The sequence below is a fragment of the Cicer arietinum genome, chromosome 6, assembly GCF_000331145.2.
Source record: "Cicer arietinum cultivar CDC Frontier isolate Library 1 chromosome 6, Cicar.CDCFrontier_v2.0, whole genome shotgun sequence".
In the NCBI taxonomy this organism is placed as follows: domain Eukaryota; kingdom Viridiplantae; phylum Streptophyta; class Magnoliopsida; order Fabales; family Fabaceae; genus Cicer; species Cicer arietinum.
In genome coordinates this window covers 14,632,523-14,657,113 of record NC_021165.2, presented here as the reverse complement: position 1 = coordinate 14,657,113, position 24,591 = coordinate 14,632,523, and the positions used below count along the sequence as shown (strand labels likewise).

Genomic DNA, 24,591 nt, shown 5'->3' with positions numbered 1-24,591 from the left:
TAGTTATTTTCTTTTATAAATACCCTTCAATTATTACATTGTGTGAGATCATGTAAAATGACACTATATAGAAGAAAAAATGCGAGGAACCTAGTGTTAGTGATATTCAAAAAAATAAAAAATTAAACCAAATTGCGAATCGATTTTTAGTTCGAAAAAATTGAATTGGACTGATTTTTAGTTCGAAAAAATTAGAGTCAAATTTATTTTTAAAAATAATAAAGAGTAACTATTTGAAAGTTGGTCTATAAAAACTAAAAAAAATTAAGTTAAAATCAAATTAATAAAATAATTCGATTTGATTTTTTAAATGAAAACCGGTGCTTATTTGATCCGAACTTTGGGGACCCCTAGCTGGACACCAATTATCCTTTGAACTAATGACAGAGTAATTGAACTACTATACTTTTCCACATTGGCTGCTCTTCATTCATTACTTTAATTTTTCATTAAAAAAAATATTTGAATACGACGAGATGAAGAAGCCTCCCTCCGCCTAGAAGACACGCAATACCTGTTTTGACCCAACTCCCACCTCACAGGATTCTTATTTTGACCCAACTCCCTCCTTTTCATCACATTCTCCGTAAGAACACACCAGTAACGACACTTCTCTCATCTCTCTTCAACTGCCTCATCTTCATTTCCCTCCCTTTATTTTCGACACACAGATTTTCCTCAACACAAAATGCGGGGTTCCAATTTCTTCCAACGTTTTTCTAAAGTTTACCGTGACTACGACTCGCACTTCAAGCTTGTTCTGCTCTGCACCACCGTCAGGTATTAACATCAACTTTATACTTCAATTTATCATTATCACTTCTGTTCTCTCATCTCTGTTTTTACTTTTCACCAACCTTTGATCTAAATTTCGCTGTTTCTTTTTTCCTTTAAGATATTGTAGATCCATTTATTGCAATACAAGTGAATTTCTTCACGCCGATTTGTTCAGTTATTAAGTATTGATAATTATTCTATTTGCTTATCTGATCCTCTGCATCAAATCCAATTCTGCTATGTTTTTATACTTCCAGGATAAGATTCCTGGAATTTAGCCGCATCGCAGATTAAATTGTATTTGTATGTGTGTATTCCGAGTTAATTAGTAGATCTACGAAATTTTCGGTTATATGTGATTTGTGAAGAGTTCTAGATTTGAATTTTGACAGTCATATATTAAGTATTTGCGCATAAATTCATTGCGAATGAAGATGTGAACGATTTGGTTTGGTTGACGCAGTGGCGGTGGGCTTTTGGCTTACGGTGAGGCGGTTGCTACATCTGAAGCGGCGGTGACGGAGAAGAAAAAAAAAGTGTTGGTGCTGGGAACTGGTTGGGCAGGAACTAGTTTCTTGAGGAATCTCAACAATCCTAGTTATGAGGTTCACGTGGTGTCTCCTCGCAATTATTTTACATTCACTCCTCTGCTTCCTAGTGTTACCTGCGGCACCGTTGAGGCTCGCAGCATTGTTGAACCCGTCCGCAATATCTTCAGGAAGGTCAGGATCAAAACGCCCCCTTGCTCCCTATTTGTCTTACTGTTGCATCATCATCATTATTATAATATTACTATTATTATTATTATTATTATTATTATTATTATTATTATTATTATTATTATTATTATTATTATTATTAATATTATTATTATTATTAATTTAATATTTTAAATAAACAACTTAATTAAGCGTAGATGATTATACACTTTTTAATCTATTTTGGAGAGCTTATACGAGGTTTTTTTTTTACAATACCCTCTTTTTGAAAAAAAAACACCAAAATACCCCCATTTGAAAAAAATATACCAAAATGTCCCATTTTTTTTTTCTTTACTTACAAGTAGCCATTTGGAATGGCGACTTCCTTAAGGAAGCCCGAGTTCCAAATGGCGACTTCCTACTTGATTTTTAAAAAAAGGGGCATTTAGTATATTTTTTTCAAATGGGAGTATTTTGGTGTTTTTTTTTTAAAAAAGAGGGCACTAAAAAAAAAAGACCCCTTATACGGCATGTTATAAATTGATGTAATAAGCTCGTTCAGTCACAATGAGTGTCACAAGTGTTTGTGTAGGTAAATAAATTCAAAAAAGTCTATTTAAACCGGACATCTCATAAATTATTGTAATAAGCTCTTTCAATCACAATCAGTGTCACAAGTGTTTAGGTAGGTAGGTAATTTCAAAAAAGTCTATATAAAAAGGACGATGTCCATTTTGTTTTTATAAATGATTAACTTTTGGGTCTATTTGGCTATATAGTAGCCTTGTAATGAATGCTTGATAGAAAACATGGTATAAAAGACACGCTGGGTAGGAGGATGAAAATGAAAATAGTATATAACAAATTTTAAATTAAACAAAAATGTTATTTAATTATTTTTATTTGTATAGATGGGGAGAGCGGTTTCAATAGAACTCACCTTTGTGATTTAGGATGAAAAAATGGTTTGATAGAAGTTGCCTTTGTGAAAGGGGAAATGCCTTCCCATGTCATAACTGGATATATTCAATATAAATTTCAATTTCAAATCATTTATTTGTGGCATTATTTACAATAACAAATCACTGTTAACAGTTGATCATAAGTTGTTGGGTTGGCCAAATTAATGTTTGTCTTATGTACATCGAGTACTAGAGAAACATATACATAATTTTTTTTAAAAATTTTATGGCATCATTGTATTGTACTTTCTGTAAATTAAACACATGATGCAATGTGAATGAAAATTGCCTGCACTGTTATTTGTGAATATATCAGATTTCTCTTCATTTAAGAATTGGATTATCTGAATCACACTCAGGATATGGTTGCGTTTAATTACAAATAGGAGGAACTTTTTCTGGCGATTTGATTGCCCATATAGAATTCTGTTTAATGCTTTAGTTCATTACTAGTGGATTATGAAGCACTGACACATCTGGAATTTGGCATGTCGCCGTGTCTGACATTTGTCAGTGTCCGACACCCGTACGATACTTGTATGACATCTCATATAAGTGTCCCAAAAATAAAACTTATTTTTCATTGCTTCGACGCACCTTAGACCCCTTAAACACAATTAGAAGGACTAAAGATGTGTTAAAGCAATAATGATTAATAATGGAAGTTAAAAACATAAAATTTAATTACAACATGTTTAGTTTTTCGGCAATAGATGCATCAATGAAGGTGAAAAAACTATCATATGTATCGGTGTCCTATATTTTTTACATTAGCAGGGTCTGTGTTCGGAGTGTGTGTTTCATTCATATAACTAGACTTTTTTCTTGTTTCCTTTCGAGCAGAAACATGTGGACTCTCGATTCAGTGAAGCAGAATGTATCAAGATTGATGCCGTAAACAGAAAAGTTTACTGTCGATCTAATATAAACAATAATTTGAATGCAAAAGAAGAATTTGTTGTGGACTATGACTACTTAATCATAGCTGTGGGAGCAAATGTCAACACTTTTAATACTCCCGGAGTCACGGAGAATTGCCATTTCTTGAAGGTGATTTTTTTATCAGTTAATGCTTTACAGCCTCTTTTGTTTGACTAAAATGCCTTTTGCAGTTAAGAAATACCAAGGGGAGGAGATAAATTGTTCAAAATCTAATGATTACTAAAGTGTGATTGCATTTTGTTTATCCATGTGTTTTTGACTTTTTGGTTTTTAGTTATCTCATGGACATGTGTGTGCACGGTACAGGAAGTTGAAGATGCACAAAAGATTAGAAGAACTGTAATTGACTGCTTTGAGAGAGCAAGTTTGCCTAGTGTAAGTGAAGAAGAAAGAAAGAGAATTCTTCATTTTGCTATTGTTGGAGGTGGTCCAACTGGAGTGGAGTTTGCAGCCGCACTTCATGATTTTGTTAGGGAGGATTTGGTCAAGTTATATCCTGGAGTAAAAGATTTTGTTAAAATTACGCTTCTGGAGGCTGGAGGTCATATCTTGAGCATGTGAGCGTGAAACTCTGTACCTTTATTGTTATTAGCAGCTATGCTTAGTTGTCCATTATTTGTCTATCAGTAGGCATTTGAAACTTGGAAGTATCTGATTCAGTTGTGGATTCTTACATATGCGGGGTGGGTGGTTTTGTCATTTAGAAAGTAATTATGAACTCATACATTTTTATTCTCATGTTTAGGTTTGACAAAAGAATAACAGCTTTTGCTGAAGACAAGTTCCAAAGAGAGGGTATTGATGTGAAAACAGGATCCATGGTTGTGAAGGTATCTGACAGAGAAATTTCCACTAAAGAAATGAAAAATGGAGGAGAAATTACTACCATTCCATATGGAATGGCTGTCTGGTCTACTGGCATTGGCACTCGTCCGTTCATAAAAGATTTTATGACACAAATTGGTCAGGTGTGTTTTCTTGGAAATTTGACTTTATAGTTGTTCTGATTCATAAATCCATATTATTTTCTCTTGTGCTTTGTATTGCATTTATTATTTACTTGACATTGATTATTCTGAACAGATTAACAGACGTGCCATAGCTACTGATGAATGGTTGAGAGTTGAGGGAACCAACAATGTGTATGCGCTTGGTGATTGTGGTACAATAAACCAGCGAAAAGTCATGGTACCTATTGGCTAAGACTATTTCTCCATCCTTTATTTAATTAACACGGCACATTCCTACTGCCTTACACTCTGGCTATATTCCATTCTTTTGGATGGACTCATTAATATCAACACTGCAGTAGTACATAGTTTACATTGAGTTTCTTTTTTGTAGTTTGATGTTAAAAACTATACACAGCACACGCATCTTGCAACTTTGTGCACACCGGTATTTATGCCGGCATTTCTGAGCTAGCTGAATGTATTAAAGATAATTCTATTGATGATCTGGGATACTGTATCAAGTTTTACCTTTTTTTTTTAATTTCAAATGTTTCCTTTCGTCCTGCTGATTGTTAAGTTGAATTTCTGGTATTTTAGGAAGATATTGCAGCAATATTTAAGAAGGCTGATGCAGATAATTCAGGAACACTTACTGTCAAAGAATGTCAGGAGGTAATTAATGACATCTGTGAAAGATACCCTCAGGTGGAGCTATATCTAAAGAGTAAACAGATGCACAGCATTGCTGATCTTTTGAAGGAATCCAAGGTAGATGATAAAAAAGAATCTATTGAACTGAACATTGAAGAACTCAAAACTGCACTTGCCAATGTGGACTCCCAGATGAAATTTCTTCCTGCTACGGCTCAGGTGCATGTCATATTATTTGCCTATAACATTCTCTTTAATGGTACCGTCCTGCCTTTGTTTGCTGAGTAATATGACTTTGGGCTTCTGAAACAACATATCAGGTTGCATCTCAGCAAGGCACCTACCTGGCCAAGTGTTTTAACCGGATGGAAGAGTGTGAAAAAAACCCAGAGGGTCCTATTAGGTTCAGGGAAGAAGGGCGTCATCGGTTCAAACCCTTCAGGTAGTTGATCATTTTAACTTACTATACTAGATCTTTGCTTTTATCATTCTCTTTACGTTGGCATGGTGATGAATGATTCAATGTTTTTCATGAATTCTCCGATGCTTCCACATTAATGCATGGTTGATTGTTCATCAAGGTACAAGCATTTAGGTCAATTCGCTCCTCTAGGAGGAGAGGAGACAGCTGCACAACTACCTGGAGATTGGGTTTCAATTGGACACAGCAGTCAATGGCTGTGGTATTCTGTCTATGCAAGGTATATAATTTGTTTTTGCTTAACTACTATAGAACTGTTAGACTCATAAGGCATTCTGAACCTGGTTACGAAGTTATTAAAGCTTCTTCTAATGCATTGAACAGCAAACAAGTCAGCTGGCGCACAAGGGCGTTAGTAGTATCAGACTGGATGAAACGCTTTATTTTTGGGAGGGACTCGAGTCAAATCTGAAGGACATTTAACATTCTCCAGAGTCCTGCAATGGCAATATTGAAGTGCTCTTCAATCACGAATATATTTTAATATAGGAAACTTTCTGCTTCGATTTCCGATTCTTTGAATAACGCAAGCAGGCTCTCAGCTGGAATGTCGGTGTTGGGATTTGTTGTCATGCTTTGCCACTTTTAACTTCTTGTATGAATTTCTTACATACCCCTTTCCTTTTTCTTTTATGCTTCTGGTATTGGAATTATGGCATTAGTAGATCTCCGAGTTTTGCAGTCTGTTTCGGAGATGCTTTGGGATGTTAGCTTGTCATGTCAAATCCTTTTTTGTTATAGTTCTGCTCAATGAATTTATACAACTGCTTACCTGGAATGAACGGGTAGAATGAATAATCACTTTAGTACATTATCTTGTTTCTTCTGTCTTGTCAATTGCAATTGGTTGATTCATGTTTAAGGTCAAGTGAATCTATTTTCCTACCAATATGAACAAGTTTGAGTGATTGGATTTGATTTATCGGGTTTATCAAATCAATGTGATTGAGTGAACACTTGCCCAATTAGTTGTTGCCTTTAAATCAATTTTCGTATATTCTCTACCAATTGAGTTTTCATCTAGTATCTTTTTAAATAAGAGTAATAGTGTTCTTATCATTATTTTTTAAATAATTGTCTATTGCTGTCAGGTTACAAAATTCATTAAAAAATAGGTTATTCTTAAGTTTATATCCTAAATTTATTGCAATAAACTCAAAACTACATAATAGGTCATCCTTGAGAGTTGAGTCCCTTTCAACTACCTCTTCTCCATTATTTTCCCGGGGAACTCATAGAGTCCCTTTCCACCAAAAGCAATACTTGTTAAGCAAGCTTAAACAAAACAAGGACATATTTTTCACCCCAAACAACCCTTATATCTCATACGAAGGATCAATTTACGCAATCCTCAACACTTCTCATAAAAAATTCCTTTAGACACTAGATTGTTTTAGAATTGATTTTGACTATTTTTAAACATAATTATAGTAAAACTACAAGTATTTGAATTCTGCTATGCGCAACATTGATTTTGTTATCAAATCTCATCGCGGACTCACAGAAGTAATAAATTGTAGTTTTTGTGTCCTACTGAAAATTCAAACTGGAAACAACGTACGATCTTAATAAATAAATTGTTGTATTAATATATATATATATATCAATTTTTATAACTTTTATTGATATTAAATATATAAGTTGATTTAAAAAAAAAACAATTTATAATAAAAAAAAATATATAATCATAATTTAATTTAAAAATTACTTTCTTACACGGTCAATGTTTCTAATCAAAAGCATGACTGCAACACTACTATTTAATCTTAACGATGATGCTTTGTTTTTTAATACTCCAAAGAATCTTTTTTTCTTTTCAAAAAAATTTATTATAAAACAATACTTTTAATTTTAAACAAATAAAAAATTAAATAATTAGATTAGAAAAAATAAGAATTTTTAAAATAATGGACATGACATATATACATTAATAATGAATTTTTAAAATAATGGACATGACATATATACATTAGTAAATGTAAAGATGAGTAAGTAAGTTAATAATGAATTTTTATTTTTATTATTCAACATAATATGTTATTTATATGAAATACATGACATTTAAGAATTCATATAAATTTTGTTGTATCAAGTGGCAAAGCATCTTTCATTTTGGTACTACTCACAAAATACTAAAGAAAAATAATATTCCCATTAAAAAAAAAATTACAATACACATAAAAACTATGATTATCTTTTGTCTTTCAATTTGCATGTTAGTCTTCATTAATCTTTTGAATTTGTATGATATTTAATAATAAATTTAGAATGTAAAATGTACAGTATTTTAGTAAAATTAAAATGTAACCATTTAAAATAGTAATTTTTGAAAAATTATTATACACTCTCGTAGAACTATAAATTCTATAATTATTTAAATAAATTATTATTTTTCTATTCGATATTCTGAAAATCAAGTTGAATTCATGCTAATAAGCCTAAATAAATTTTATATTTATTTAAATTATTTTCTTTTTTAATACAATAAAATAACAATTACATATTGAACCGTTACAATTGAATTGATGTCCAAGTATTCGCATATTCAACATGAAGTGGTGTCCCCAGAAAAATTGTGAGAGTCACGCCAACAAAATTGTACACAACTTTAATTTTATCCACCTAAAAACACAGTTTTCTTACTACACAGATAATATAATTTAAATTTTGAATTTATAAAAGAAAGAGTTAAACCTTCTCATCCATCAAAACTGTTTACATTGTATAAAATTTATGTTTAAACCACAATCGCACAACTTTAATAACCAAATTTCGTGACTCATTTCTTAGAGGAATTGAAGTAACAAAATCTGATTTTTTTTTCTAGACATCGGAGAAAGATAAACACAAAGATGAATAAGGAATATTTGGTAAAGAAATATTAAAAAGAAATTGTGTATACAGTACATAATATAAATGATATGTATAAGGGAGACAAAAAAATGAGAGATTATTGAATGATATCTGCACAATGATGTATTATTTCTATTAATAGAAACTTGATATCTTTCTAACACTCTCTTTAGCCGACACGTGTCAAACTTGCCAAATTATCATGTTTGTTTTATTATAATTATAATGTATATAAGATTCAAATATAAATTAGTTCAATTTAAACTTAAATAAAATAAAACTGTCTTTTTTTGCTAAAATAAAAATGTCTTCAAAGAAATCAATTCATTTAATTTTATAAAATAAATTATATTCAAAATCATATTCATTGAACTCTTATTTTTCAAACACATACAGTTTGGTAAATTTCACATTTGGATTCAATTTAATAGTTCAAATGATTGAATAACGGACAAGTGATTCCATCAAAACAGAAATCCATTGGCATCGTTCAAAAAAATTTCCCGTGTGAAAAAACATAAGTAATTAAATTAAATACGTATAACAAATGATTACTTGGTTTATTGAACAAATTTAGTGGGATAGAAGGCAAATTAGCTGCATTTTTTATTTTTTTATATTCATTTAAATTGGGAAAAATTACAATACAATTTAAAATCGTTGAAACTAAAATGTATGAAATTACGAACAAATTCACAAGATCCATTTTAATAGATAATGTTACAATTGTGACAAAAACTACAAATATAACAAAATTAAAGTGTCTAAAATACATATGCATACGAAGCTTTGATAACACATAAGTTATTGATTAAATCAAAATCTGCATTTGATTGAAGTTAATTTGTTAATTTGAACAAAAGAAACATTGCACTAATACAGAAATTAAAACACTGCACTAAAACATAAAAAATTAAATATCCATGAAAAACATTTGTTTAATTAAAAAGAGAAAGAAAAAAAGTTTAATTAACTGCGTTATTGTTTTAATGTTTTTTGTGCATCTATAATCAATCAATGTAATAATTTTAAAAAACTTACAGTTTCGAAATTCAACAAAATCACAATTTATCATAATTTTGTCAAACATACCTCATTCCAAACATGCATCTAATCCTAATCTATCTATAAGAGATTCATACAACAGATTGAGTTCCAAAGAAAAGAAAGTGTGACACGGCCGGCCGACAAAGGGTACAGCATCCGTAAACCATGAAATATGTTGAGCTATGTTCCTCTATATTTTTGTCCACTTGTAATGTAAAGCCAATTTTCAAAGGGTCTAAAGCTATATTTGGTATTACAATAGAGTAGACAGAACTATGGTTAGTTACTTTATTTTTACAAAAATTATAAATTATAATTTTATACAAGTTTTAGCTATTGTAAAATTTGTAATATTACAACAATGTAGTGTATTTTTGATAATTCTATCGTAATATTAAACGTGCACTAAATTGATGTTGATGAATGTGATGATATCATTCACACATAGTGGGATATTGAAGTATGGATATGATGATGAACAATTAAAAAACTTTATGGAGATATAAGTATATGAAAATTCGATTCTTAAATTTAATATAATTCTAACAATTACTGATTATAGTAACATAACATTAGTTGTTTAAAACCAAGAAGAAGCTTTATGTATATTGGCATGTCATTGTATTTGTACATAAAGAAAGAATATTGATGGTGTAGAGACTTCATCTGAAGCTGAAGCTGTTCCAAACGGAGTTTGTAGAATGTTTTTGAAAGAAGCCGGTACAAATGATTTTTTTTATTATTAAAATAGTAAAGGTTGAAAATTGGAGGAAAAATAATTAATTTATTAATTAACTACAAATATAAATTAATTTTTAAACACACTTTTGTAGTTTCAACCACAAATAACGGTCTCAATATTCGATTAAGTTCATTAAATTTGGATCTTATCATTATTTGATCTAGATCACTATTTTTTTATCCATCTTCTTCCATTTACTTTGAGATTTATTATTGAGTTTGGCAACTTCCCCTCAACAAGATCATATATGTTTTTGTTGTACATATCTTCAATGAGAGTCTTTTGAGATGTATAATCAATAAAGTTGAATATAATGATATTCAAACCTTTAAACTACGATATTATAAAAAGTTCAATCAAAAAATATAATCTCAAAATTCGATTACTAGTTTCATATTTTTTTGCTGCTTTTATTTTGAGTTTATACCGTTTAACAATATATATTTAATTCATTACAAGTTAAAAAATACTAAATTTTAGTATTTTTTATAATGTTGTATTCATGTTTATAAAATATTCAAAAATTTAAAAGTTGAAAAACAATTAAATATGTTTTTTTTCAGCATAAACTAAAACAGCTTATAAAAAATTTATGAAAACTAAATTTTTTTAAACTTTTATAAAAACTAAAAAAAATTATTTAATCATTTTATACATGACTTTGTGAATATTAATGAAGTACTATTGGTTATTTTTTTTAGTATAACTTTAATCATTTTTAACTTCTCCTTTTTAATACTTGTAATTAACGTGAGAGATGAAAGAATAATTTAGTCCAATCTACAACGTTTTAAAATTTTAAATTATTTACGATCTCCATTGTGGACTTCACAACATTGAATGCTTTCAAGCTCATAACTCTCAATACTTATAGTTCCGTCTCTGGAATTGGCCAGTGGACTATGCAGGGGTTACTTTGAGGTAATGAGGGCAATTTTTTATTTGCTTTTTGCTGCTAAACTTCATATATATATATATATATATATATGGAAAAAAATATAGTCGATAAATATTTTGAAGAAGAATTATATTGCAAGTTCAACATTTAAAAGTGATAATTGAAAGAAGGTATAGAATAAAGCCTTAAAATAAAAATTTTAAATCGTATTTTTTTCTTGAAAAAGATTGATTCTAATCATTGGAACAATTTTAATTTCATTAATAATTTATTTTGGCTTTCTTATTATTTTTTGAAGCTCTATCAATGCTTTTAAAAGATTTAGATTTATGTAGACTCTATCACCGCAATTGAGTTGTTTTAAGTGGTTGTTCTAATACTCGTCTCCCGTTGTTCTCTAATACATGCTATCCACTAAATTTATGATAATTTAGAATAACAAAATCTATTCCTTAAACTCATATTTTTAGATAAAATAATCAAGTTGTTGATGAATAAACAAATTCGATTTTAATTTGAACATGAATTTTTTAATATTTTTCTCATACTTTTATTTCGAAATCCTTATTGGCTTGTACTTTTTTTTTCTAATTTATTTTATGCATGCGTAGCTTTTTTTTCATAAAAAAAATAGACAAATGAATGATAACATTGATGTGCTAATTAATTAGGTAGTGGTTATTGTTTTTGTCCTAGAGTCAAAATTGCCACGTGTTAAACCCCCGAAACTAAATGCAATTTAGGCAAACAGATAAAAGATAGAATCGATATGACATGGATTGAAAGGAAAACAGAAGTTGAAGAACATGGCCTTCTTAAGCTTTGGGGAACAAATGGGTAGGGGTCCATTTTAATTGAAAGTGAACCATTACCTTTTTACTTCACAATAATTTGTACATAAATACTATTTAGAAGCTTTATTGGTGTTTATGGCTAAGATCAAGGATTTGATCCAATAAGCCCTTTCACATCTTATCTTTTGCACCAAACTAAAAGCATTGGAGCCTCAACGAGAGCCTTGGCCTTATAATGTGCATTTTATTTTATTTTTGCCATATAATGTGTATAACCACTAAAATTAGCAAAGTTGGAATTAGATCACTTGCAATAGCAATTCAATTTGGTTTCAACCTTATCCCATAGTGTTGGTAAAGATGCTTGTTACACAATTGTGTAACCTAATTCTAACTCAAAGTTATCCAGAACAACAAAACATGATGCCAATTCCAATCGGTCAATGAAGAGAACATAGATCTTTTTTATTTTATTTTATTTTGTCATGTTTCCAACCCTATAGTGCTTTAAATAATTTTGAAACTAGTTACATGAATAATTTGATTGCAAGGTTGCAAAAACATACGACCACCATCATAGTGGAGCTACTATTTGCAATGGGAAAATTGTATTCATGTTTTCATATTAGTTAATTATTAATTGAAGAAGTGCTAATGATTTTACAAGCAATATCGCTGACAGCACTAAAAAATTTACCCCTTGAGAAATAGATCTATGAATTATGATGGATCTTAATTTCCCAATTTTATATTGGGAAAAGAACATAGAATTCCAAAGAAGGTTGGATGCATGTGCTACATCTTTAACCAAACCCCACCCAATTAAACGAGGATCCAATAGATCGAAGACCCCACCACCACATTAATTCAAATTGCAATATTGCACATACCTTTTTTGAAAGATAAGTTGTATGAGAAAAAAATTAGTGAGTAATGGTACTCTAAACATTTTAATGAATAATATTTTTTAATTTATTGGACACTATTATAATATTTATTAAAATTGATTAAATTAAGAGTTTTGCCATAATTATTTATTTAATGTTTAATTCAATAATTAAAAAGATATTTTCATAATTAAAATTAAAATTTTAATTAAAATTATAATAAAAAACATCATTTTAAAATAAATCTAAAAGATAAACCTTAAAAATTTAGTATTGTTAACTATAACATATGATCAAACTGATTGATAGATGACATGTAATTCATTCATTGATAATTTAATTTGATATTTTAATTTTTCAAATATAACATAAAAGTTCCATTTTTGAAAAGGTAAATAAAATAAAGGTTAAATTACATTTGTGGTCCTTTAACTTAATTTCAGGTAACGTTTTAGTCCTTTATCTTTTTTTTTTTTTCCGATTTAGTCATTTATTCCTAATAATATCAAATATAGTATGAAAATCTGAGTTTATTTGAAGATTTGCGTTACGGATTTGATGAAATTTGTATTGTATTGAAGAATATAATTAATTTTATGAGTTTTGATTGAATTTTTTTTGGAATTTTTGTTTAAAAAAGGATAATGTTGTTGAAATTTTAAAACATAAAATATCAAATTGTCATTTAAAATTAAAATAAAGGACTAAGTCGGAAAAAAAAAAAGATAAAGGACTAAAACGTTACTTGAAATTAAGTTAAGGGACCACATATATAGTTTAGTCTAAAATAAACATGCACCTCTTATTTTCCCTTTTTTAATTTCAACGGATGACGTGGACATTTAGCATAGTTGAGCTGGCCAAGTTTCTAAACTTCAGTGTTTGAACTTTGATAGAGACCAATCTATTCAGCATTTTTTCTTCTTCTCTTATTTGTCATATTCAGTGCAATTATATTTATGACACCGCACCACTACTGTCCTCACTTGTTGCTATAACTAAAACAAAATTTCAAAAAGCATGTATTATGAAAGAAGGTTTTGTACTCCTAAAAAAAAATTTTTGAAAAATGATAAAATTATATATGACTTACTTTATATTTGAAAAACATAATTTCGTATAAGTTTTCTTGTGTTAATGAATGATACACTAAAGACATTCATTTCATTTTTCAATTTTTTTAAAAAATTGATAATTTTGGTGTTAAAAAAATATGTTTTTTTTTTTGTAAAAAGTACCTTATAAATACTAGTGTGCAAACGACCAATGTTTAATCTGTATTATTTTTATGTATTTTATTAATTTGAAGAAGATTGAATTTAATATCTCATAATTTTTGAAAAATCAAATTTTAACTCTATCATTTTCGTCTCATTTTATTGAAATTTTTTTAGATTTAATTTTTACATTTCACAAATACAAATTTTACGGTATAAAACTGTTTTTTTTTATTTATTTCAATTTATAAATTAACATATTAGAAATTTTTTATATGTATAAAAAACAGAAAGAAAAAAAATTTATATCAAAAATAGCATTTTTTAAATTTTCGTATGTAACAAAAAGTAAAGAAATAATTCTACATACTAAAAATTTTGAAAATGAAATTTTTTATATGTACAAAAAACTAAGAATTTTTTTTTTACATACCAAAAATTTATTTTTTTGAAATTTACAGTATATAAATGTAATATAATTTTAATCCTAAAATTCTCGTATAATATTTTATAAATGTTAATGAATTTTATATTGATGGGCTTTTGTGTAAAATTTTATTTCTAAAATATAAATGTTAATATAATTTTGTAAAAATATACATAGATACTTATTTCTACAATCCAGCATATTGGATTCCGATAAGATTTCATTATCTTCGTTAAATAATTTTTGAGAAAAAACTCATATGTCTATCTTTTATAATTTTTTCTGAACCTAAAAATCTTACTTTTTCTATCCTTGATTCGCTTTATTTGATCAAAATCTCTTGTCTTTCTTACTCTCCCTTAGAAAACGTGAATATAGGCTCTTCTCCTTCCTTGGTGCCTAAGGATTGATATAACATGTCAAAAGTTTTTTTTTCTCACTTCATCTACTGTCTTTTTTTATTTAGTTCTTCGCTTCTTGATATTTTTCTCAACTCTTATCATTTTTACATTTTGGCCAGACTTTAAATTATTAATTTTTTATCTTAACATTTTGTTGTACCACACTTTCGTTCTACCATCATGATCCTTTACTCCTAGGTTCAAAACCTTTTAATTCGTCAAACATTTCTTTTACTATCTTTTTCGACATATCCTTCTTCTTGTCTTGCATATTACTTGCACTTTCTTGTAACTCTAAAAAAACTCCTTCTAAAATTTTGTGTCGAAATATCTTTTGTTTTCACTCTTCAAATTTCACCACTTGATCTGTGAAATTCTACTGCGGATTCCTCCTGTTCTCCTCGTAACACTTACATCTATAACTAAAACCCTATGTTGGATAGTCAAGCTCTATTTATGAATAACTTTGCCCATCGAACAAATATTTATGTTTGTTTTCTTAAAAAGAAAGAAATATATTTGTGAATATATTATCCAATTCTTATATGTAATAAAATCACAATCTTTTTCCTAATACACGTATTAGTTATAGTAAGGTTAAAAGTCAGAGAAAAATCTATGATGAATTTTCCCTAACATTATACTCCCTGAACTCATATCTTTCATGCTAGCTCTCATACTCTCATGATGCACTCTCTACATGTCATTTAGATCCCATCCTAGAAAAATATTTTCTCCTAATGGTAGTTATTGGATTAATTAAGCTTTCTAAATCTCCTCCAAAGTCTCTAAGTTGTTATTCTAACCATACGTGAGGTGCGTAAACACTAATAACATTAAAGATGACTTGTCCACTATAAAATTTAGGTCTATGATATAACCTCTCTTATCCTTTTCACATCCACAATACTCTTCTTCCACTCCTCATCAACTATAATGCATACCTCATTTCTTGATCTTACTTTGTCAGCGTGTCAAAGCTTAAAAGTTGAATTTGTCTAATTCTTTCTACTTTTTAAACATCCACTTATATTCTTGTAGGCGCATCACATTGACCATCTTCCCAATCATAATATCCAATATTTTCATAAATTTTTCTATAAGTGTACATATATTCTTTATACTAAAATGAATCATATTCGCATGAAGTAGCTTTTAATTTTACCCACACTCGGTCACAAAAATGTGGTCACCCTTGCTTATATTTCACTACATTCACACATTGGTGCTACAATCCTTGATTGTTTGATATTGTACTCAAGCGATGCAACACATTGCTTCCCAACAATGACCTAATTATGTTAACATTATCCTGTATTTGATCCATGTTATAAAGATTCAACTAAACTTTATGTTGGTTCTCAACTGTCTAACACAAACGCCTCATTTTATTTAGATTTTAGGATCGACTGTGTGCATAGCAAAGTTAAGATAAAAAACTATAAGAGTCAAATAGACTAACTTAACACAAATTCAAGAAATAAATTAATCAACAAAAGACATATTTAAGATTAAATTGATTAATAAAAAAACTACATTAATTTGAGAATATTTTTAAAATTCTACATTAGAATATAAACTTTCACCGTCCATCAACCCTTTCTATCCTTCTTGTCGACCATGAAACGTGTATAGCATGTAGTGATCTTGAGTGTGTCTTCCCAAAGTATGTCTGTTGGTGACAATGCAGCCTAGTCAATTAATGGGTACATTGACAATCAGAGACCATCACAAATGATACTCACAACGTCCCTAGTATATATCATGTGGATCATAACTCTCTTTACTATCGACACCACCTCCACATTTGTCTCATACCAAAACAAGGACGAACCACTTTATTGTTGAGAATAAATTATATTGAATTAATTATCCATATTAGCAAGTAAATAAAAAATTGAATATGGTATTAATTAGAGAAATAAATGAGAGTTTCGTTGTCTTGTGTTGGTAATGTATGATAATTAAACTTTTGTTTATAATTTATTGTTCAATCAATGAATGAGATTTATTCTTAAAAAAATCCATTTTCCGTATTTTGTAATAAATTCATCAATTTAATTTATATAAAATATTGATTTTGTAATATTAATATATCTTATGACATTTTTATTAATTTTTGGAATTATTACATCTTTTTACATGTATTATAAAAGTGAAAATATTTAGTTGAAACCATACAAAAAATACTCAGCTAAATCATCCACATAGGATAGGTATGATTAAGTTAGTTAGAATGTAGTCTTTTTCACAACCCGGTTTCGGCGTTTATATATAAATAATAATAGACTAACATATTTGATTCTTGTTCTTATTTTTTCGTTTGTTATGTAAATTTTTTTTAACGGTAACTAACATTATTGGATAATTTTAAAGTTAAATTGAAGAAAAAAAATTATAAAAAATAAAATAAAAAAGATTGTATCTTAAAATAAAAACAAATCAAATATTTAAACTTAAATAATAAATAAAATATTCAAGCATTCATATAGGTACATGTTGTTCCGAATAATTTAATTAATGTGACTTAATATAAACACATATGAATATTTAGAAATGTTTTTAATCGTGGAACAAATATCATAATAGAATGTTTAGACTAAAATAAAAGCTAAAATTTTGAAGTCATCAATCTGTCAATAATAGTTGACAACAAATAACACTACAATGTCGATAATTAACATAAAAAAACACCTATAATTGATAGTTGTTAAGTATGGGAAAAATTATACAACCTCATAGCAAATCAGAAGCTTCCACAACGGTTAGTTGTTTTGTTTTCAAGAAGTTGTATGGAATTGAAGATTAAATGAATGAATTTGCTAAATTTTTAGAAAAATGAATAATAACTTTTGAAAGTGAAAATGGACACAACTTCATTCGAAGATTGTTATTGATCATAATTTGGTTTGTGGGTTAAAAACTATGTCGAGAAACTTCACCTATACAATGAAGAGGAGTAGTCATCATCATATATATTAATATAATAGCTTGAGCAGTAACCTTAGTCTATAAAAAGCTTTCACATGTGAGTCACTATGCATTTAAGAAGCCATCTGTCTTAATGCCAATATGCACAACCATTATCTCAAGCACCCCAACCATCCAAAGCTTGTGTCATTCTGTTACTAACTTCTCATAAATCTCATAATTTCTTTTGTGGGTTCAATGCGTCCCTCAAGCTTATAAATATATCCAAAAATCTTGGGAATTGATTACTATCTTGATTTGATTTGGGAGAGGAAGTCTTATCATTTAATAGGATCTTTAAACATATGATAAATACATGGTAGATTACTGAATTACCTCTTTTTTTATTAAGAATAATAATTATTCAATACAAGTTATTTATATGTGAGAAATTACAAAAGGAAAAAAGGGATGTAACTGATGTAACTAATCTAATTGAATTAGTTACTCTTACTAACAAACTGAAATAAAATTGATTAAGTCTACTAATATAACTATATCTAATAGCCTCCCTCAAGCTGGAGCGCATAAGTTCATTAAGCCTAGTTTGAAACAGAAATTCTGAAATGGTTTGGGATCGAAATCTTTGGTGAAGACATATCCAATAGTTATTCTATTGGAGTTTCTCGCGAATGAGGTGGCAATCAAGTTCTATATGCTTGGTGTGTTCGTGAAATGAAAAATTAGTTGCAATGTGTCTGGCGGATTGATTGTCACAGTATAAAAGAGCAGGTGTTGTAAAGTCATTTTGTAGGTCTTGATGAAGATAAGCTAGCCATTGTATTTCATATACAGCGGAGGCCATGGCCCGATACTCTGCTTCTGAAGAACTTCAAGAAACGGTGGCTTGTTTCTTGGACTTCCAGGATATTAAAGAATCACCAAGAAAGACATAATTCCCGTTGATAGATTTACGGGTTTCTGGGCACGTGGCCCAATCAGAATCAGAGAATGCTTTGAGCTAAATGCAAGAAGAGGCATACAAGAAAATACCATTCACAGGTGATTATTTGAGATATTTGAGTACACGTATGACATCATCAAGGTGCTTGTTAGTTGGAGAACACATATGTTGGCTTAATTGTTGAACTGGAAAATTAATATCTAGCCTTGTGTTTGTAAGTTATATGAGTTGTCCCGCTAGTCGTCGATAAAGAGAATTATCTGAAAGCAGTGTTCCAGTAGTGGAAGTAAGTCTAGTGCCCTTTTAAATAGGTGTAGATGTTGGTTTAGAGGCGAGCAGACCAACATTGTGCAATAGATCCAGAACACATTTGTGTGGGCAAATGTGGATTCCGAGTTTTGATCTTAATACTTCTAAACCAAGGAAGTACTTAAAGTCCCTTAGGTCCTTTATCTTGAATTTGGAGTTGATGAATGATTTAATATTTGTGCATTCTTTGATGTCATTACCTGCAATAATAACATCATCAACATAAATAAGGAGAGAAATAAATGATTGATGAACTCTTTTAATGAATAAATACAGATAAAGATTGAATATATTCTTTAGAAAGTAAGGCAGTAGATAATTTAACAAACCATTGTCTACTAGATTGTTTAAGTCTATAAAGTAATTTAAAAGTTTACATACATGGTTTGGATGAGTAGTGGACATGCCCGGGGGTAGGTTCATATTAACCTCATCATCCAAATCCCCATGTAAGGAAGCATTATGCACATCCAATTGATGTAAAAACCAATTATTAGAAGAGGCTAAGGCAAGTAGTAGTCTTACAGTAGTTAGTTTGGCGACTGGAGAATAAGTGTCAAAATAGTCTATATCTTCAATTTGATTAAAACCCTTGACAGCTAATCTAGTCTTATACCTTTCAATGTTTCCATCAGATTTGTGTTTGATTTTATATACTCATTTGCAACCATTGGGCTTTTTACCTTGTGGTAACTTAGTTATCACCCAAGTGTTAGTTATTATTTAAAGCATCTAGTTCCTCCTTCATGGCTTTAATCCATACATCATGTTTAATAGCATGTTTATAATGAGATGGCTCATGACTATGAGTGATAGCATTGACGTACTTAAAATGAGATGGAGAAAATTTATGATAAGATAATACAATAGATAAGGAATGTAATGGAGGCAGATTATCATGATGCAAAACATCACTACATTGAAAATCATTTAAGTATTTAGGGGGGGTGACGATGCCTATCAGATATTCTTAAATAAACACTGTCAAGATTAGTTTGACAAACAATAAAATCATGTATGCAATGAGAATCATAAGAAGAGAGAACAACATGACAATCATCAGGATGCAGAGCGGTAGCATAATTGGAATTATGGGACAGAGGATTCATCACAACATAATTATCAAAAATAAGAACATCATCAATGTTAGTGTCATGATTTGAAACAGTGGCAAAAAGATTATTTTGAGGATAAGGAAAAACATATTCATAAAAGATGATATTTCTAGGGATAAAGGTAGCACGGGTATGTAAATCAAATAAAATATAACCTTTTGTGTCAATCTTAAGACCCAAGAAAATGCATTGTCTTGCACGGGAGTCTAATTTGGTGTGAGCATTAGTTAAAGTAGCAGCATATGCCAAGCAACCAAAAACCTTTAATTCAGTCAAAGTTGGAGGAATAGTATATAACATTTCGTAACGATTTTTAAGATTCAATACATGAGTGTAAATCCGATTAATAATGTAAACAATATGTTTTAGAGCATGAGACCAAAAATATTTAGGAAAATGAGCATGAAATAAAAGAGCATGTGTTACGTTTAAAATATGTCGATGTTTGCGTTCTACAATAGAGTTTTGTACAGGAGTAGGCATGGCAACGAGGCGGGGTGTGGGTGGATTTTGCCTCCTCCACCCCCACACTCGACTAATTGGGGAAAACTCGCACCCGTTTCATAACGGGTGTAAAATTTAGGCCCCTCATCTCTGCTCGCAACGGGGTTTTAATTTTCGTGCCCCTCAAATCTATTATAATTAATATAATAAAATAATTGTTATTAGACAATAATAAAATAATAAAATATTTTCTATAGAGATAAGATTATAATTTATAATATTTAAAAAATATTAATTATATTCAATATGTATATGTAGATAAAATTTAAAAATTACATTAATATTATTTGCGGGACGAGTTCGGGGGCGGGACGGGTTCGAGTGCAGGGTGGATATCACCACCCCCAAACATGTCCTCGCCTCCGAATTTTAATTTCGAGAAAAATCTGCCCCCGCACCCAATCAAAGCGGGTTTTCCCCCCAAATCAAGCGGGTTTGGGTGGGTACTCACGGGTGTGGGTTATTTTGTCATCTTTATTCAGGAGTTTCAACACATGAAGTATGATGAATAATACCTAATGAAGAATAAAATTAAGGCAATGAGTGGAACAAGAACAAACAGGGATGGGGGTTGAAATTCCAACTCATCCCATAATATTTTCAAATCAGTAAAGTAAGCAGAGAGAGTACGATCACCTTGTTTTATGGAATGCAAATCTTTGAGCAAATCGGAAACCCTAAAATGGTTGCCCTTGGTGAATCTTTCTTGAAGGTCCTTCCACGAGTTAGTGGTGTTGTCAAAACAAATGGTGCTCTATGCGATTTGAGGAGATAGGGTTCGTGTAATCCAATAAAGAACTATATTATTGCAGCGATCCCATAATTCGAAATATGGATTGGTGGAAGAAGGTTGAGGAAGGGAACCATTAGTGAAAGAAAACTTGTTCTTGGATGATAATGTCCGTTTCATGCATTTGCTCCAATTATGGTAGTTATTGTCGTTCAACGGCGGTGTGACGAGAACGGAGTCGAGTTGCCTGGATGAAGGTAATAAGGATTTCGAGGGTTAAGAGGGGTCTTGAGGAGGAAAAACAGGTTTGTTTGAACAATCTATGGGTCTTGGTTCATCAGCTATGAAAGAAGATGGTGAATAATGAAAAATACTAAGGAATAGGCAGGAATAATGACGAAAAGGATTTAATGAATTTTGTCATCTAATACCATGCTATTATTATGATAAACACATGGTAGATTACTGAATTACCTCTTTTCTCATTAAGAATAATAAAGATTCAGTACAAGTTATTTATATGCAAAAAAATTACAAAAGAAAAAAGGGATGTAACTAATCTATCTGAATTAGTTACTCTTATTAACAAATTAAAATAAAATTGACTAAGTCTACTAATGTAACTAAATCTAATAAATATCCCTTTACAATTGATTTAACTCGTTCGTGAGTTATTGACATTAGAGTTGTTGTCATATGCTATGAACTATTATCGTTAGCCACCAATTTTAATGGTAGCGTGCGCAGCCATTGGTAACTTTTGGTAATTCTCATAATTTCTTTGTGTGTCAAAAATATGTTGGCGTTAGAGTTGTTGTCTGATACCATTAAGTATTAACTACTTACAGTTAGCCGCCTATCTTAAATTGATGTTGTTTCCTAACATTTTTCGCATTTTTTTACACATTTAAATTATTGCTTTTAGGGAAGAGAATATTTAGCAAGCATGCGTAATAGTAATTATCTATCTTGACATTTGTTTATGGTGCATTGATAAATATCTAGATTATTGGAACAAGACTCATATGCATTTAATTCATGTTAAAGATTCAATAAACTTTTCAAATACACCATTAGTTATTATGAGTTTCAATGTCAATAGATTGATTAATTTGTACTATAGTTCTCAATATGTTTGATGCGCATAGTTTCTATAAAATACAATTCTTCCATGCTTTTTTTTCTTGTAGCCTTTTGGTTTCAGTTTTTCATTGGGACTAATTGATATTAAATGTCATATTAAATAACATAGGATTATATGGAGTTACTATATGATTGACAATGCATGGGGACTTTTGGGAACAGGGGACTATCAATGAATGAGGACTTTTGGGAACTGAAATTGATTTCCTAGTATTCAGTGTTAATTTAATTGGATGATTAATGTTAAATTGTCGTATGAGATGCATGTGTGATGTGTTGGACAACTTAGTCATATTGTTTGGTATTTATTAGAGTTTGGGTGGGAAAAGGATTGTTGGAGTTATAGGATTATAAAAGAAATCTTTGTTTGGGTGCACACACACAATTTTATGTCCATAGAAATTAGTTGGGATATAAAAATGTGTTATATAATTCACCATGTGTTTTGGGTTAATAAAGTATTTGATTATCAATTTCGATTACACAATTGTAGTAGTACTCTGTTGGTTTTCTATAAACATTGAGAGTTGGTGTAAACTAATGTTGGTTATGACAATTTTTTATTTTCTAAAATTGTCAAAAATTTGGGGCATTGAGATGCATGTGCTTTCATGAAGTCTTGCTTATTAAAATTGTTAAGTAGGTAATTCATATTTGGCGGAAATGAACTACTTGATTGCTTAATGGAATTAGAAACTATAACAATAATATTATTTTATAGAGGACATACTAGATATTTTGTTTGCTCGTCCTAAATTTTGCAAAAACTATGGATCTATAAGAACAACAAAGACATAAAAATAAAAATATTTGTTTTTTAATAATACGAAGTACTACACGGTAAACTATAAAGGGCAACTTATGATACAATTTTCTTATTAATTTAAGAAAATTAAATGAGTCAAACTATTTTTTTAAACATGTGATTTTTGTTGTTGTTTATATAAGAGACTGGGAGACTACGCAACAATCATACAACAAAATAAATCGACTAAATATAATGAGATAAAATAAAAAATAAAAATAAAAGCAGACTTTTTTAGGCAAAAATTAAATAAATTCCAAAGAAATATTTTCCATTAAAATCAATTATTTATAAATATTTAATGTGCATTTTAGATCATTCCTTACAAAGTTTTCCAAAATGTTTTCTTTTTGCTTTTATTTTTTTATATTTTAATATATATTTCACTTTGCCAATATATTATGCATATAATTTCTTATTGAATTATCTCCAGTAATTTGTGTTCTCGACAAACGACTTCATGTATTACATCACTCCAAAGTCAATCATATATTTTTATTTTATCATTATTATCCAAATATCTTTTTTCCAGAAACTACTACTTTGATTTGATAATAATATTAATATTTTAAGAAATTTAAAAGGAATTTTTGTTTAATTTTTATAATTTTATAAAAGAAAGAAATATTTATAAAACATTTTAAATTTAATTTCAATAAACTTTCATACAAATTTAAAATTTAATTAAATTTAAGTAAATAATTATTTATTATCTGCTCACTCTTTTTTTAAGGATTCTTTTAATTAATCTGGTCAAAAGATTTTTAAGTAAAATCTATTTTTTGCCATAAACTATTATTTTAATTTGGTAAAACTATTAGTATATTAAGAATATTAAAAGGAAATTTTGTTTTATTTTCATAATTTTATAAAAACAAACGAATTTTTATAATGTTATTAATATTTATTTTTCAATGTACTTTCATACAAATTTAAATTTTAAAATTTAATTAAATAAATTTTTATTTTTTATTTATTACCATGTCACCTTTTTCTTTGAAGATTTTATTTAATTAATCTGATCAAATTTTAACTTTCCTTTAACGATTATTATCTATTACAAATTATAGAGTAAATATAATATTAGATATACTAATAATAATATATTTTTTGGACAATAAATAATTATATGTTTAACAAATATTTGTACTTTTAAAAATTATTTATAAATAATTTTATATTTAATGTTGGTTTAAGATAATTCCTTATAAATTTTTCTGTGATATATTGTTTTGCTTTTACATTTTTTTTATATACATTGCACTATGCCAATATACTACTATACATATAATTTCTTATTAAATTCTCTAAGGTAATTTATATTCGCGACTTACGATTTTATGCATTATAAACCTCCAAAATCAATTATATTAAAAAA

General features: G+C 29.1%; 1 protein-coding gene across 1 annotated transcript; it reads left to right on the top strand.

The window, feature by feature from the left end:
* Nucleotides 1-547: 547 nt before the first annotated feature.
* LOC101502575 (external alternative NAD(P)H-ubiquinone oxidoreductase B2, mitochondrial-like) lies at nucleotides 548-6,276 on the top strand. Its single transcript, XM_012717034.3, has 10 exons — nucleotides 548-780; nucleotides 1,241-1,499; nucleotides 3,284-3,490; nucleotides 3,689-3,939; nucleotides 4,128-4,350; nucleotides 4,466-4,570; nucleotides 4,933-5,205; nucleotides 5,307-5,428; nucleotides 5,568-5,687; nucleotides 5,792-6,276. Exons 1-10 carry the CDS (start codon nucleotides 689-691, stop codon nucleotides 5,877-5,879), a joined length of 1,740 nt encoding a protein of 579 aa, XP_012572488.1. The 5' UTR covers nucleotides 548-688; the 3' UTR covers nucleotides 5,880-6,276.
* Nucleotides 6,277-24,591: the final 18,315 nt, after the last annotated feature.

What these genes read in the sequence shown, in the direction of transcription:
- LOC101502575 (XM_012717034.3), top strand. Translation starts at nt 689, where the DNA reads ATGCGGGGTTCCAATTTCTTCCAACGTTTTTCTAAAGTTTACCGTGAC. An exon ending in CATCGGTTCAAACCCTTCAG is followed by an intron (nt 5,429 to 5,567) that starts GTAGTTGATCAT and finishes TTGTTCATCAAG; the next exon opens with GTACAAGCATTTAGGTCAAT. An exon ending in TGGTATTCTGTCTATGCAAG is followed by an intron (nt 5,688 to 5,791) that starts GTATATAATTTG and finishes TGCATTGAACAG; the next exon opens with CAAACAAGTCAGCTGGCGCA.